Genomic DNA, 17,197 nt, shown 5'->3' on the forward strand with positions numbered 1-17,197 from the left:
AAAAGAAAAAAATGGATAATTCAAATGCATATAATTCATAAACATTGCAAAAGAGAGCCACTTTGTTTCTGCAGTCCTAATATTAACAGTCTGCCACAGAATGCAGTGCAAGTATTGATTGGCATATGGTAATAAAGAAGCCACAGGCTTAATTTACAGACCTGTGATGTATAGGGCATTTTAACCTAATAAAATTTAATTTTCTCGGTAACTCTTAAAAGAGAAGTCACTTAAATTATCTTGCTATTCCATATACTTTTGTAATCCAAAATATATTTCGATCCAAAATAAGTCAAATAATTTATGTGTGTTTGTGTGTATATATACACATACTTTTTTTTAAATTAAATTTTTGAGGCTCTACAGCCACTGTGCCTATGGTCTGAAGCCATGTCTATATTATATTTGATTTAACATAGGTGTGTGTGTGCGTGTGCACACAAATACACGTATATGTAGCAGGTATTTGTATAAAATATATACACTTTGTTGTCTTATTGGTTATATGTGAAATTGTTCATTTTGAAATAACCTCGGGCCACGACTCATAGTAACTATTTGAAGGCCTTACTTAGGGTCCCCTTGGTGACTCATGCAGTAGCTCAAATTAAACCATTGTGCATTGGGTTATGAATAATCTTTTGTTCCAAAGAAGGCAAAAGCCTCAGTCTGATTTAACACCAAAGAATAAATTTCTCTGACTTTCTAAGTAAATCTAAATGCATTCTATTGACAAAATGGACACACGGGGGATTTTCTAAATACCATACATAATTACACATTTTCACACTTAGAGGGTAATCCTATGATACAATTTCGATCTCTACTTTTAAAGACTATCACCAGAAAAGAGAGAAAAGAAAACTCGTAAGAAAAAGAAAATGTGAAAATGATCATAGGCTTGGGAATTCCCTCAAATCCAGAAAATTCCAGGTTAAGGCTTGAAGTTGAATCATTCCCAGGACTAGCTCTAAAGTTAACAAAAGTACAAGGCAAACAATTTCTTTGGGGACAAGCAGCATTATTTCAATCAGACCTTCTCCTGCAGGGTAAAATCATCCTCCCCACGCTATGAATGGACTCCAAGTATCATAATAAGCAGGTGAACTCACAAGAACCAAAGCTGACATATGGATAAAAGCAGCAAGATCACAGTACACCAAAGTATCATATATACTGGAGAAATAATTCAGTGTCTTAGATTTTTCTATAAAAATTTGTGATCTATATAGGACTTCATTCACATGGACACTAACGATAAGGAGGAGTATTTGCTTTGGCGGTAGTGAATAACACATCTGCTTATCTTGCTTTTAATTTTTTTTTTTTTTTTTTTACATAATGTTTCTGAGTATACAGATGTGAGTCAGGTAGCATTTGAATTCCCCACATATACACAATCGAGGTGCCCCGCAACCGGCATCCCCTGGGATCCTTGAGTCACTGACGTTAGCCATCCGAATCCAGTGTCCAAACTCAGAATAATAAGCTTAGTTTCTGCGTTATCAGTCAGCGTAAATAATAAATCCAGAAAACGTGCTGTATTTGTTGTTATTCCCTCCGTGGGCTTTCCCGCCATCTAATTTGATGTACACTTCGTCTCCTGGCTCCAAATGAAGAACGACGCTGTTGCTGGCGTAGTCGTAATTCTGATCAGCGTCTTGGGCGATGGCGCTGGCTCGCACCTGTGTGAAACAAACAGGAATTAGGACCTGTAGGAGACAACTCCCGGGTTGTCCTTGCTGCCATTCACACAGCATCAGAAGCCGACCTGTGCCGTGGCACGGAATTCGGCATGGGCGTTGGAGCTCCGGGAGGATATCTTTCTAAGAGTCTCAACTGCGTTGCTGGAAAGGAGGAGCAGAAAGATCACAAGGTGCTATGGCGAGGGTCGGTCCAGCAGCCTTCTCCTACTGTGTGCTGTAAACAGCGCGCACCACGCTATCCCCTTCCTAAATCAGCACTTTTTCTCATTCCTTGAATCTCTAGGCCCAATCACTTCTTGAAATGGAAATAAGGGTAATTTTTGTGCATTTCAATTTAAGCCAATTAGCAATATTCTAAGCAGCTGTTTACGAGGACAGAGGTTCAATCCGAACTTCAGCTGGTCCCCACGCTTATTAGAAAATGGAGATCCTTGGCAGTTGAGACTCAGAGAAATAACACGACTCCAACTCTACTATATAGGGAGAGAAAAAAAAAGAAGAAAGCCTTTTGATTTGGGGCTTTCGAAATCTAATACAGGTAAAGCCTTTTTTTTTTTTTTTTTTTTTGCCAGAAACCCCCGTTTAAAACGTCACCTAAGTTTGCAGGGTTCATTTTGTTATTTGTGCCTTTTTATTACTTACCTGTGATGTGTACACTCAAGTAAATTATTTAATTTTGACATATCTAAAAGTTATAGTAGGAACTAAGCTTTGAAGCCTCTAAAATTTCTAAAATTTTTTAATGATGTGATTGAATACCCTTTTCCATTTTAGGTGATTCTGAAAATGTGTGGTTTGCTTTGAGGATGGAAGTTGCCTATAATCCACTTGTGTTGAGCCTGTGATCTCATTAGTGGGTTGATAGACATTTGCAAACAGTCAATTTACCTATCATTTCAAGTAATATGGACATTCTGTCACATCCTCAACTCAAATTAGGCTTCAGATTCATTTAGCTATATTTTGATTCTGCCTTGGAAAAAAAATTTCAGTAGGCACACTTGTATTTGATTTATTTCAGTAAAACATCTTCTACTCTGTGGCTTGTTCCTATTCCACTATAATGGTTATTTCCCCAAATAACATAGCAAGTGATTTAGTGATTCTGTAAACCTGCATTATGTAATAATGCATGGCTTGGGGTACAATATGCTGGATTTTATCACTTGGCAAAATGAGGGAAATGAGACATAAGTCAAGAATTTCCATGCATTTTTTTCAAAACTTAAATGATAGGTTTTCAAATTAAATTTTCATGTGGTATGCTCTCACATTAATGCTGAAATGTTAAAAAAGGAGAAGGCTCTTTGACACTGCTGAACTTGTAAAGTAATTTGAGTAGTATTGTAAAATTTTCTTTCTGGATATCATATAGCAAAAGGAGAAAGGGGCTTAAAGGATTTAGAATTGCTTAACACTGTGCTGACATTAATACAGTGAATGCAATATACCACGCAATTAGGCTCCGAAACCCTGACTCAAATGTATACACCAGTTCAATGAGGTGATATATTTGGACCGTTAAGTAATAATACAATTTAATGATATAATATTTCCTAGAAATTAATCATAAGTTTGTAGGAGTTGAGTGCTTTGATTCATTAATTTCATCTAGTCATTAATTCCCTGGGAAAAAAAATCTACAAGGAGGATAGCGTTGTTACGACCTCATCTTTTTTTTTTTTTAAACACGTGGACTTTTAATGGGTGAGAAAAATTAGAATACAAATTAGTAATTAGCTATGTCAGTAATATATTAATTAATTAGCAATGCATAAATATGCTTTTCAGCTATTATTAATAAGCAGACACATTTTATTTAGTGCTTTAGGTGTTTAATATATGCTCTATGGGTATTGTGCTGTAACACTGTTTTCTATATAAAGGCATTTGGGAACCAGTACTCATTAAAATCCCTTGATTTAGAGACAATAGTCTTAAATATATATATATAATGCAATTTTTATTCTACAGGGTATAAGCAGAAAATCATGTAAATGTGACCATTTTTATTCTGTAGGTACGACCACAAAAACCTGCAAATGCATTAGTGTGATCCCACAGACTAGAAGGCTACCCTTATGGTTTTTCACTTCCTTTGTTGTCTGATTGCTTTTTAATGAAAGTTATTCTCTTAAGACTTTAACCTATACTGTACCACGAGACTTTCCCAATTAAATAACTGCCATACTCCAGTGTACTTTGCATGATTTTAGTATGCCTGCTCACCTGATCCTACTCTAAAGGTATAATGGAACTTGAAATTTCAGGCTCTAGTAATCAGCTTGGTGACTTCCAACAATTCTCCCTTTAAGCCATCAAACTACTGAGGAAGGTAATGCATCCACCTTGGAGACTATTTTCAGGTTCCTAAATGTACACCGATTTCAGCATTTTCTCCGGGACTATGATGCATCCTTTCCTTAGCCCGATATCCCCATTTCTGCCTAAATGTACTCTACTATCTTTTCATATTATAAGTTAACTATTTAGATCCTGCTTGATCTGTAGTGCGTGTTTCATCACTTTTAAAAAGATAATATTAATTTGACATTTCGTTAATCTCGCTAATGAATGAATATCAACCCACAAACTATTGTTTCCAGCATATCTCATGTTCATTGATGCTACTATAATTAATTAATGCATTCTTAGAAAAAAACCGGGTCTTTAATTATTTTATAGTTCTAATCTCAAGCCACTTTTAGCTTTTATTATAGTGGCTTATTATAGTGGTATTACAGTGACTGTATTCACATAGCAATTTTTGAATTCAGGTTTTCTGCTAAAGGCATACGAACACATTAAAATTATATTTCCTGTCTCTCTGTAAAGCCATCCGAGTCCAACTTTTACCTTTCATATGCACTGTCATGGGCTCTCAACAAATGGTGTGATTAAATTTGGGTTGATGGTTTCATGGGGAATATGAGAACTGTGATCCTTTTAGTGGCATGTTTGTGAGAACATAGGAGCTCATGTGGCTTTAGCATTATCTTATTAAGGAGGGTTTATCATTAGAGACAATATTTATGGTAACATTTGCTAATTTAATTAATTGCTACTGATGCTCTCATAATTTCATTTTCATTGTACTTCTGTGGAATCATAAACAAAAGGTTAAGTGGTGCATCAGGTTAATTTACTGGCCTTTGATGTTTCCATCTGTGACCCTGCATTCAGCACAAAGCATAAATAAAATGCTTCTCCTATGGTTATGGTCCAGAGGCATTCCTCTATCCTAGAGTGAACTGCATTTTTAGTTTAATTTTTGTGCTGCTCAAATCCACTTAATCCATAGAACATTACACTGACATGGATCTCTGAGTTTCTGTTTTATGAAAACAAATTAGGTCTGCTCAGGGGGGGAAACTGCCATTCTAAGAAGTGATCAGATAAGAACGTAACTGAAAATCACTGATAAACTATTTATTTAATACTCATAAAATAAACTTTATAAAATATTTCTCATTTGCAGCTGTCTACAGATCAGACTTTACAAAATAATTCTATTCTAAGGATAAAATTCCTTCACAGTAATATTTTAATAACAATTTTCCAAAATAGTCCATGCTGAAGTTGAAAATATATTGTTTGCTGCTACATATATTTTTCTGAATTACTTGTTGCACACCTTTTGAAGAAGTAACAGCTTAATAATGCCAATGGAGAGCTTTATACATGATAAGGTCAGCTGGTTTGCCTTATTTTTTTTCCTGATCCTCAGAGAATGTGCATGCTAAGATGATACAAAGGAGCATTCTACTCTCCAAACAATGAAATAATTTTAAAAACAAAATGCACCTAGAACATGTATATAAAATGGATTTCTTGGAATCAGTTCGATATACCTGGGCTCAGCAGTTGAGATAGCAATCTTTAAACTAATTTAAATGTTTCATTCCCTGATTTTTCATGCAATTGAAATTTCCAGATATTTAAAGATGTGTTTTTATTCAGTGGCTGATAAAACTTGAATATTACTCCATCTTAATGAATACCTCTAAAAACAATCCTTCAGCCTGACAGTATTTTCCAGACCTAACCTTTGAGTCAGAAGAGAGCCAATTTGTAAATAAATGGGTGGCCTCATAGCTATCTGCTAAGGGGCTTTTCATAAACCGTTCTGTAAAGGTGATATAATAGCTCTATTTTGGTACGGTGAGTCATGCCCTTTTTAGCCATTCACCTATAACTATCTCACTGCTCTGTAAATAATTTTTCTTTATCTTAATATTATTTTTGTGCATAATAACTATCATAAACAACCCTGTCAGTGCCTCCTCGTGGCCATTCCCCCCCCCCTTTTTTTTTCCTTTGGTTCTACCTGTACTGTGGGGTCCTTGAGCTATTTACTTCTAAATTCCTTTAGAAATGAGGGGTGGGAGGAGGGGGGAGGGACGGGATTTTTTTTGTCCTTTCTTTCTTATACATTTAGAATATTCGTCTTTCACTTTTTGGAAAAAAACAAAAACAAAAAAACTGATACTGAATTGGGTCTTTGGAAGAAATCCTGCCTTAATGCTGCTTAATAGAAACCTGGGCTGTAACTGAGAAGGTCTGAATTCAAGGGGCGGGTGACCTGAGCCGAGTAGCCCTTGTTAAATCTAAGTTGGCCATTCCCTGTGCCACCCAATAGGCAAAATTAAAGCCAGAGAACTCAGCCCAGACTGCAGGCTGCGGGTCGCAAGGCCTCGCCCAGAGCGCGGCTGCTGATTCAGCGCGAGCCTCGGGTCCGATGACACTTTCCGGTAGTTACAAATACTATTTTCCTCTTCTAAGAGATCAGACACACTTTGGTCTTGCAGTGACCGTGAGAGTTTCTCAAGCAAACAGTAAAGTGGCCCCAGCATAAAACTGCAGACCCGTGGCCCTGGTGGCAGAGCTGACCAGCCCAGGAGAGCAAGTCCAAGGGGTCAGGGCTAATCTGAGGCTAGTGCACAGTCAAGGCCAAGACAACTGCCTTGTGAGAAGGCAGGGTTGGAAAGACCCTCACGCAGGCGGCCCAGGGGCCGACTGGGCCTCTCGCCCTCCTAGCCACCTGCCTGTGCGGCCTCCTACTCCAGCCAGTGGAGCCTGGGTTCTGTGTTTGGGTGCGTGTTTTGCTGAGTACACCCATGAGTCTCAACTTTCTCTTTTGTTATCAGCACTCATTACTTTTCCCCCTTCTTCTCCTTGGGCTGAAATCTAAACCGGGGTATGTGCCTTGAATTTGACGGTATGCTTGTTTCCCGGGTCTGGGACGCCGCAGGGGCCTTGCGACCGCGAGTCCCCGGTCCCTCTTCGGCCCTGGACGCGCCACACTTGGACTCGCTCCTTCGGGTCCCTTCGTTCTCCCGCGGGCCCCTTTCTCCCCCGAGTTTGTCACCCTGGCACGCCCATTTCGGGGCTGCCCCAGCCCTCCTATTCCAGGCAAAGCCTGAGAGCGACCCCACGCCGCTGAGGATCCCACAGCCGGGGGTCGCCTCCTGCTCCGGACTCCCTGGTGCACAAGCTGTCCAGGGGACCGAGCTCCCGGCTTCCCTACCTTCGAGGGTCGCGCTCACACTCGCGCGCTCTGAGTGCAGGTCCTAGCTTGGGAACCGCCCTCTCCAGGCCTCCGGGCACCCGCTTTGGCTCACGACCCCCGCCTCCCCAGGGAGTAACAGCCTCCCCCTCAGCTCCGCTCCCGGGAGCCTGGCTGCCTTGCCCTTCCTCCGCGGGCTCCCACCCCCATTTCCGGGGTCTCCTCCCTCTTGCCTGCACCTTCCCGCGCTCCCTCCCCGCCCACCCCGCAGCCTGCCGGCACTCACCTGGTTGTTTTTGCAGAGATCAGCCCACATGCTGGTGCCGTCCCCTCCGCGCATCAGGACGTGGTAGGTGAAGAAGTAGATGCCCGGGATAGAGCAGGTGAACTTGCCCGTAGTGGGATCGTAGTGGTTACCGAGGTTGGTAACCACGTCGTCGAACTTGAGCACCTCGTAGCCTTCGTGCTGCCGCTTGAGGCCGGCGTAGAAGGCGATCTTGGGCACCGTGCTGTAAGTGGCGGCACTGATGGCCCCGGCCGCGTTCAGGCCGGGCGCCCCGGGCGGGCCCGGCAGGCCTTGGCGGCCGGGCTCGCCCTTCTCGCCCGGAGGGCCCACGGGACCCGGCGGCCCGGGCTCACCGGGGGGCCCACGCGGGCCCGCCTTCCCCGGCCTGCCGGCCTCGCCTTTGGGGCCCTGGATGAAGGTGGGCAGGGACTGCATGAGGCCGCGGTCGGGCGTGGCGGCGGTGCTGGGCGCCTTCGTGCCCCCATAGGGGTCGCAGACCATGCGGCAGGTGCCCAGCATCTCGTAGTGCGCCGACGTGCCGGCCGAGCTCACCAGCACCGGGATGAGGATGACCAGCAGCAGCACCATCACCACCCCCAGCGCCCCGGCGGCGATCAGGCGCCTCCTGCTGCCCACCAGCCGGCTCAGCGCGGGGCGATCCTCTTGTCTGCTTTTGGACAAAATTTTGAAGGTTGGGCGGGGACCTCCTCAGAGCCGAAAACAAACCCCTGCGAACCCCAACTCCCCTGGGCGGGCGCGCGCCGACCGCTCCCCGCCTGCTCCCGCTCCTGCTCCCCCTGCTGAAGCTGCGGCTGGGGAGGGAGCTCGGACGCCAAGTGACTTGAGCTGAAGTCCCGGGCTGGGGGTGGGGGCTGGGGGAGGGGTGCGCAGGACGCCCTCTCGCCTCCCGCGAGCCCCTTCGCACCTGTGGCTGCCGCCGGCGCCGGCGCGGCCACCCGGAGGGCAGAGCCTACCGCCGCCTCTCGTGCTGGCCCGGGCAGCTCACACTTTTATGCAGCCGCTGCCTGCGATCGACTTTTCCGTTTTTGCCGACTGCGCCAGTTCGCACCAACTTTCCGTCTGAAGTTGCCTTTTTCTGCCTCCTTCTTTTCTTCTTTCGCTTGTTCCGTTCGCCCTTCCACTGCCTTTCTCCCCCTCCTTTGCCACCACCACAACTCTAATAGACGCGCACCCCCAACGACCTGCGCTGGCCGCGCGAGCTCGGGCCAGCCGCCCCCCGGATGCGCGGAGCCGCGGCGGCGGGCACGGTCAGCTCGGCGAGGCTCCGGGCTGGAGCGGAGGAGCTAGTGAGCAGCGGCGAGCGCCTCGCGGCCGGGAGCGGAGCGAGAGAGACACTGAACGCAGAATTCTGCCTGGGTACCACCTGCCAGGAGAAGAGGAGGCTGACAAACGCGCGCCGGAGCAATTTATAGGCACCCAAGGCACAGAGGAAGGGGAGCCGCTTTGGCATCTCACTGTAGCATCTGCTCTGCTCATCCCACTCAGAGAGAGTTTGGCATTACTCTGACAATGTGGGATTTTTTTCCCCCCAGCCTCTCTCTCTTTTTTTTTTTTTTCCCCTCTGCACATGGATGAACGGTGAGATCGTGAATACTCCCTTGCTGAACCCAGGTGATGGCAGCGGTCTCGCTGGACATACCTGGGGGGAGGGAGACAGATGTGCAACAGCCTTGGGCACTCGAAGGTCACACCTAAGCCCTCTATTTCCCCAGGGCCGGCAGCGCCAGTTGGAGGGTGGAGGTGAAGGTTGAAAAGAGGGTGGCTCGGTCGACAGTATTTCTTTGCTGGCTCACCCACAATCAACCGGTGCTTCAGGTGTTTTTCGAAATGCCACTTTTAACATCAGAAGGGCCCTTTAGAATTTTCCAGATGGGTTTTTTTTTTTAACCTTATGGTTTTCCTAGCCAGCCTTCTAAAATGAAGATGTTACCCAGAGAACAGTGAGGTGCGTTGAAAAGCCAAAGGACGTTTTGAATGATTATGAATGAACATGCCCACCACATAATGGGGGGGGGGGGAGGTTCTTTTAACAAATGCTGCAGATGGTGAGTATATACTCCGTCCTCTACTTACAGGATTACTGTTCTAGCTATCTATCTGGAGTTAGTGCCATTGGACCTGAAGTTGCATTTACTTGCACTACATGAATGAGAAATAATCACTTGTTAAAATGTCTTTAAAAGTCTTAAGACAAACCAAGCAGCCTTTACAAAAGTACTGGGGCAAGATCTTTTCCTAAGATATGGAAAGTGTCCTCTAGGCTTCACAGCACATTTCCTGCACGTACATTGAAGCATGGGGCAAAAAGGGAAAAAAAAAACATGAGAAAGAAGAGCCCCATTTGCAGTGGGAGAGCAGGAGAAGGAAAAGCCTGGTTTTGTAATATTAATGTAAAAAACCCCAGAGTAGATATTAGGCAAGTTATCTCACTAACAAATACATAAGACACACAAGAACAGCTTTAAATAAACAAGTGGAATTGATTTGTAAATCATACTTTTGCATTCAGGAGCAATGGATGTCAATCAAACGCGGATGACATTTGCTTGTCAATACGCGGATGATGGCTGGGAAGATGGTGACTTATTACATCAGGGTGAGAATCTGAAATGAGAAGCAAGAACAAATAAGACTACAGCAAGCAAACAATAACATCCCGGGGTGACGATCCGAGGCCTGAGATCCTGTCTGGGGCCTCCACAGCACAAGCATTTCCTTGTCTGTTCATTCTGCCTAACTTCCAGGCCACGCCAATTTAGTTCTTTCTTTCCTTCTTCTCTGTTTCAAAACGAAATAAGGTCAAATGAGCAGGCAGAAGAAAACCAAGATTTACTGATTCGTTTAAGAGAAGTGTCAGCAGTTCTTTTAGGTCTTTCCAGGGAGAATCAAGAGTGAGGCCCAGGTCTCCGTATTTTCTCTCCCTCTGGCTGCAACTGGACGAGAATCCTCCCCACTCCTCAAACCTTTACCTTTTAGGGTAGTGGTTTCAGAAATGTGTGTCTATGTCTTGGGCGTAAGACTTTGGTTCACAGGAGGTACCTTATTTTCCTCTGTTTGAGCGGCAGACACATAGAAAGTTCTCCCCCGGCCACAATACCTATTTTCCTAACACACCATGTGGGTTGCTTCTCAAAAGTCACCTTTCTTCTGGGGAACAAAATAGTAAAGGGTGGGAACGGCCGTGAATGTTAATGTATTAATCAAACTCTTTTCCAATGCACCAAGTTATCAAAATTCATAAGACCTCCTCATTGCGAAAGAGAGTCCAGTGGGGGATAAAAGGGGCGTTTTTAAAAGGTAGAGTTGAATAAATAAATTCTCATTGAAAACCTCAAGATATACTTCCGTTGAAGACTGCTCATCTTAACAGAGGAAGCCAGTGAGGATACCATGAAATGGTAGAGCCGGAATGAATGCTAGAAAGCTCTTCCGTACCTGCTCACTTTCGCGGACGGCAAGGGTGAGACACAGCTCTGAGCAGGAGAAAGGCCGCCCAGTGTGTGTCCTGTTACACTCTCCTCTACACTGCAATCTCAGAGCTCTGGGACCAGCCCTAGTAATGGAGGCGTTTCTCTTTCCACCATCTCTAATGCCAAAGCACAGCTTGGTTTTGCAAGCGAGGGCACCAACATCTTAAAGGTCTGCTGAGATTTGGAAAAGTGCTCTGTCGGCATCATGCACGATGCAGGCAACATTTCCCAGGTCACATGGCTGACCCGTTTTTCCAGTGAGTGCACAAACCCGGGTGGCGCATGGACAGTTGGCTGTTGAGTGAAGTCAGTTTACATTATCAATCTCCCTTTTCTCTAAAGGTGTCCCACCACGTGCTTTGGGAGAAATTTTTGTTGTTGTTCAGGGATGACTGGGTAGTAGATGAACTAACGGCTGGTGGCTGCCACTTTCCACTGCTTGAATTTCTCAGAAGGTTCTCTGGAAAGTTACTCACGCTTCAGCCCTTATTCTGACAGTTTGAATAAGCCATCTGATATGGCATATTACTCATCATCTCTATATGTATATAATAATAGAAAATGTGTCAATTAAAAAAAAAATATTTGATTCTCTTCAGCCCTCATCAGAGAAGCAAGTTTTCTCTCAAAGTTGATATTAATCTTGGAAGCAAGCCCTGGGATCTAATTTTCCCAATCGTGTCTCGAGAAAACACAAGGCTCTATGTTCCCATTTCCTTTGGCACCTGGGCCTTCGTGACCATTCAGATCACAAAGTCCAATACAGAAACCCGGGATCTGGGTTGGATTAGGATCCAGTAATTTTTATCTCCCTGCCTCATTTCTGTCTCTTTCGGAGAACCGTGCAGATCCGAAGCCACACGACTCCCACGCAGACCCGCACCGCCATCCATTAATCTTTATTGAGCGCCCACTGACAGCACAGCCTTCCACGGGGCTCTTACTAGGCAAACAAATCTTTAGTCATGAGAATGATTTCCAAATCCAGCAGTACTTAACCAGAAATAGCATTTATAAGAGGAAAATAACATGAGTTAACAAACCCAAGGACTATCTACAGAAATAGAGATAAAAAGAGTAAAAAAAAAAAAAAAAAATCAGACTGGGATCAGCTATTTACCTTTGGTTCCTGGATCTCTAAATTATATTTCAGAACATACACTCCTTTGACTGAAGAGTTATAGATTTCTAGCCAGAAAGGGTCTCCCTGGAGTAATGTAGGGAAGTAGGATATCCTTATGGCTTTGGAATCAGATGGGTCTTAATCTGGATCCTGGTTTCCTCATTTAGTTGCTATGAAAGTTACTTAACCTCCCTGAGGCTTAATTCCCTTTTCTCTAAAACGGGAATAACACGAATACCTAACACTAATGTTGTGAAGACTGAGTGAGTTAATGCATACAATCATAATGATACCCAACTCAAAACCAGAGCCCAATAAATGTCAATTTCCATGTTCATTTGTTGTAGGACTGCTGAGTAGTGCGTGGGCATATGGGCTGGATGGTCGAACACAGGCTTAGTAGTAGTAAAGGAAGCTAAAGGGTCAGACTTAAGACAAATGACATCAAATGGATACTAAATGTCATAGATTTAGACAAAATTAGAACACCCAAGTTCTCCAGGAGAGTTGCCTGTGTGTACTATTGTATAATATAAAACAAAGTAAGACAAAACTAACACAAGGATCACTTCACCCTTCTCCAAAGTAAGAGAAAAAAAAAGTTTTATAGCAAGGTAATTTTAATTCACGGCAGTTTGACAGACCAAGATTTTGGATTTACAACCTAGTAGGAAGCATTAAAACGTGTTTTCCCCTGCTCTGGGAAGTTCCCCAAGTCAACAAGTTGCAAGTGTATTTAAAAATCATTGATAGTTACTCAGGAACTATTCCTGTGGATGATGATCCTCAAGAAAAAGTGAACGTACAAGAGAGGGCTGCTTTGAGTTAGCCAGAAGAGCAATCACTCTGAAGGACACCTAAGTCATAACCACACACAGTAGGGAATTTTCAACGAAAAACTCTATGGAAGATAGTGAGTTGGAAAGTTAGCTTGGCAAGTCTATTGTCAGAAAATTATTGAATAGCCAGAAGGAGAGATGGTAATCAGCACTTTACCTAAGGCTTGGTTACAACGTATGGCTTCAAGTTGGTCTCAAATTCTTGCCATATCAATCAAGACAAGGATGGAATCTCTAGGCTGGATATGATATTTTATACTTGCTTTCCATGGGTGGAATGTTCAGTCCCTAAGACCCTATTTGATGTAGAACTGAAGAAAAAGTTACCAAGAACGAAGTCTAAGGGGGTCAGCCAGTCTTCCCAAGGGACGGTCATGATACCTTAGCCATACAAGGAAGATGGGTGAATTCAAGAAACTAAACACAGCTGCCATTAGACCATAGGGAATTTCAGACAGAAAATACATCATAGGAACACAGCTATGCAGCACACAGACCGACCAGGCAGGCAGCGGTAAAAACTGGGGTAGTCTTATTGTTTTGTTTCTTTCGTTTTGTTTTAAAATTCTAAAGCATCATGAATCCTGAGAGGACTTACAGAGAACAACCGACAGAGCCAGACCTTGCCAAGAGCAGCTGATCTTCTAGAATATCCCACAATCTGGCTCTGAGAGAAAGTGGGCTGGAGTTGATATGAATATCAAGGGAAGGTGCATTGGCCCCACTCCTACATGAGTGTGACCCCAGAGCAACTCACCTTTAATATGAACAATCTGTCCTGTGAATAAATACTGCATTCCTTGGGTATTTGTATGTGAATAGACATATCAGCTTTTCCCTAATTCAGGCAACCTCTTGGGAAAAGTCTTAAACCATATAAAAATAGGTACAATTTGAAACCATAATCCTAAAAATAAATTGCCGAGGTAGTTTAGATCTGTAATAAGCTGGAGGGGAAAAAAATGAGGGAGTTGTATGTTGAATATAAGTAGTTGTATATTTCAGTGTTTCCCACTGAAAGTAGTTGTAACCATTCATAATTTATTTTTTTAAAGATTTATTTATTTACTTGAGAGATAGAGACAGCGAGTGAGCATGTGTGGGGAGGGGCAGAGGGAGAGGGAGAGAATGACAAGCAGACTCCCCCCATGAGCGTGGAGCCCGATGTGGGGCTCAATCTCAGGACCCCAAGATCATGACCTGAGCCGAAATCAAGAGTCGGTTGCTTAACTGGCTGAGCCTCCCAGGCGCCCTGTAACAATTCATAATTTTATTAATTACTTTATCTTTGGCTCTGGAAAGTGGAAAAAGCCAGTAAAGGCTGGTGCTACGTAGTACGTAGATGAGGGTTTGGTGTGTTTTTCTTTTGCCCAGAGAGTCCAAGATACAAGGAGCAATCTTCCCACTCATCAATATCTGCAAAGGTTCTCTGGCTTCACTCAGGCTTCTAAGACTCATCAGCACATGGAAATATTCTGAACATGAGCTGCTCCACAGATGCTTATCATTCTGGGTCTTTTAGCCTTTTATTGTTTGCTGCTGTCTTGTTTGGACTATTCCAGCAGGATAGCAACTTCACAGGGGCAGGAGCAGAGGCAAAATGGTTCATTTTATTACCAATGGCTGCTTTTGTAAAAGAAAGTTCAAAACTGTTTGCTAAATTGAGGATTCCCTGAGCATGTCTATTATGCGGTAGCTGCCATCATGCATTTATAGATGTATGTGTATATATCTGCAATCACATACATATGATCTCTTTACATTTACTCTTCAGGGTTTGTTTTTGCGGGTGGGCAGAAGGTCTCAGGAGTTGGATGATGAGAGCCAGAAGTGGACTACCCACGATGGATTCTCTTAGTGAAAGCTCCATAACATGATTCCAGCACCCCAGTACACATGAACATTTGTTCTAGCATTACATAGACCACTGAAAGGCCCTCTTTGCTCATTTCCCCCAGAGCTGAGGGTGGCATGGGCTTTTTTTTTTTTTTTACAAAAGGCCTTGAATAGAAAAAAGAAAAAAAGGAGCTAATGAAAAGGAATTTTAGACGTGTGGTTCTCAGATATAATCATGCATTAGATCTAAACTACATAATTAACTTTTCCTTCAGAAATTCAGAACAAGCTCAGAAGGCCCTAATGTAATGTTTTATCCAGTGTTTGACTGTACTAGTTAGAATGAATTCTCTGGATAAGTCACTTCTATTATCTTCTCATTAATGTGTTCAATGTAATTCAATTGAACGGAGTTAAAACCCACAAGAACTGGGCTCCGCTGTCCATTTCCTCCTCCTGAAGCCTCTCCCATCACCAGCCAGCCTCACGCTCGCATTGGCAGTGATCTGCCTTCAGCACCTGCTCAGTGCGTCCCCACTCTGCCCAGAAACAGTAACTTCCTCATCGTCCGCATGGCAGGAAAGTCCAGCTACTTAAGCTCGGAGTGCCAGGCTCTTCAGAAATTGCCACAAGGCCTCTTTGCCTTCCCAGCCTTGATTTTCATACCTGGCCCCCTCGTTATCCATTCTCTGGTTATTGGTTCATCACACCGGAAGTGGTCAATCTCGCAGGAAGTGGTCTTGTCATTTCCCACTTTGTCCTTGTCTTCTCCTCTACCCTGGCCACCAACTTCCTCCCTCTCCTCTTTCCTCCTCCCGGTATTATCCCTTTTTCAAACTCCCTGCCCCCCAGCTCCAAAGCCACCTCCTCCTTCATCCCTCCCCCTCCTGGCTCCCACCCCGCATCCCCTCACTTGCCCCCTGCCTCTCTGGTGCCTCCAGAGCCTGTGGCATGTCCTTCTCTCACTGTGCTTCCCTCCTGCTGCTTTGTTGGGGGGCGGGGTAGAACTTGTCCCCTCTCTTGTGACTGAAAGAAATGCCAGGACTTTTCATCTTTAGGCCCTACCCCACCCACAGGCCCTAAAGACACATTGACTGGGGGCTAAATGGGTTGTTTGTTGATTGGAATTGTTAAATTGGGATTGGACAGCATAGCTTTCAAAAGAACTTTGTAAGATTTAAAAAATCTGGATGTAGTGAATAAGACTGTACTGGAAATCAGATATTTCTAAGGACCAGACTTCTGTAAAGGACACAAAACCCTTCCACTGCCAAAAATGTTAGATTAAGAACCAGATTAGTATCAAATATTGATAAAAGAAGGGAAAAAAGAGCTGAGAAATAACCTGTACAAGAATCAGAGTTAGAAATGGATTAGGGCTGGGGCACCTGGGTGGCTCAGTCAGTTAAGGGTCTGACTCTTGATTTCGGCTCAGGTCCTGATCTCAGGGTCCTGAGATCTAGCCTGCCATCTAGCTCTGTGCTCAGTGGGGAGTCTGCTTCTCTCTCTCTCTCTCTCTCTCTCTCTCTCTCTCGCCCTCTGCTCATTCCCCACCCCCACACCCCCCACAAATAAATAAATAAATAAATCTTTAAAAAAAAAAATGCACTGGGGCCTTAGATGCCATACCTAATATGTGTTCATCTCCCAGAAGGGATACTTGCAGACCTGGTTCTCATAGTTGAAACCAGCGATTTAGATTTGTTTACTGTATTTTCAAAATGCCTCCTACCATGCTCCCCGTGGTGGGGAGCAAAAATTCACCTGTGATTACTGAAAAAGAACATGAATTCCTCAGGGATTCTGGCCCAAGAGGATGGCCATATGAAGCACCCAAACTATAGGTCCCAGTGGATCTCCTCTGGGGTTCTTCCCTTCATTTCTTTAGGATTCATGGGAAGGTTTCTGCCTATCCTCTAACTACTGTCAAGAAATGGGGGTGCCTGGGTGGCTCAGTCATTAAGCGTCTGCCTTCAGGTCAGGTCACGGTCCCAGGGTCCTGGGATTGAGCCCCGCATCGGGCTCCCTGCTCAGCGGGAAGCCTGCTTCTCCCTCTCCCACTCCCCCTGCTTGTGTTCCCTCTCTTGCTGTGTCTCTCTGTCAAATAAATAAATAAAATCTTTAAAAAAAAATAGAAATGGAGGCCATATATTTCTTCTAAAATACAGAATGATCACTTTAATTCTTTTAAACTTCACCGAGTTCCAAAGAAGAATTTGACATTTCTAACAAGAAAAACACAAAATAGCTCCTGAAAAATCAAAACAAGAGAACTACAGCAAGGTGAGAGAAAGAAAGGCTGGGGACTAGGGAGAAAGAATTGCACAGAAGTGTTACATCAAGGATGGTGACTGCTATATAGAAAATAGAATACTTCTGGGTTCCCCAATAGCCAAGGCAAAAAGGGAAA

At 43.9% G+C, this 17,197-nt stretch overlaps 1 protein-coding gene across 1 annotated transcript; it reads right to left on the minus strand.

The window, feature by feature from the left end:
- Positions 1–1,316: 1,316 nt before the first annotated feature.
- Positions 1,317–8,938, minus strand: C1QL3 (complement C1q like 3). The gene is made up of 2 exons (XM_032425756.1): positions 7,499–8,938; positions 1,317–1,685 (listed from the first exon to the last, which is right to left on the minus strand). Exons 1-2 carry the CDS (start codon positions 8,084–8,086, stop codon positions 1,506–1,508), a joined length of 768 nt encoding a protein of 255 aa, XP_032281647.1. The 5' UTR covers positions 8,087–8,938; the 3' UTR covers positions 1,317–1,505.
- Between the last annotated feature and the right edge of the window lie 8,259 nt (positions 8,939–17,197).

The sequence above is a fragment of the Phoca vitulina genome, unplaced genomic scaffold, assembly GCF_004348235.1.
Source record: "Phoca vitulina isolate PV1807 unplaced genomic scaffold, GSC_HSeal_1.0 scaffold33, whole genome shotgun sequence".
NCBI classification, from domain to species: domain Eukaryota; kingdom Metazoa; phylum Chordata; class Mammalia; order Carnivora; family Phocidae; genus Phoca; species Phoca vitulina.

What these genes read in the sequence shown, in the direction of transcription:
- C1QL3 (XM_032425756.1), bottom strand. Translation starts at nt 8,086, where the DNA reads ATGGTGCTGCTGCTGGTCATCCTCATCCCGGTGCTGGTGAGCTCGGCC. An exon ending in ATCTCTGCAAAAACAACCAG is followed by an intron (nt 1,686 to 7,498) that starts GTGAGTGCCGGC and finishes TGTTTCACACAG; the next exon opens with GTGCGAGCCAGCGCCATCGC.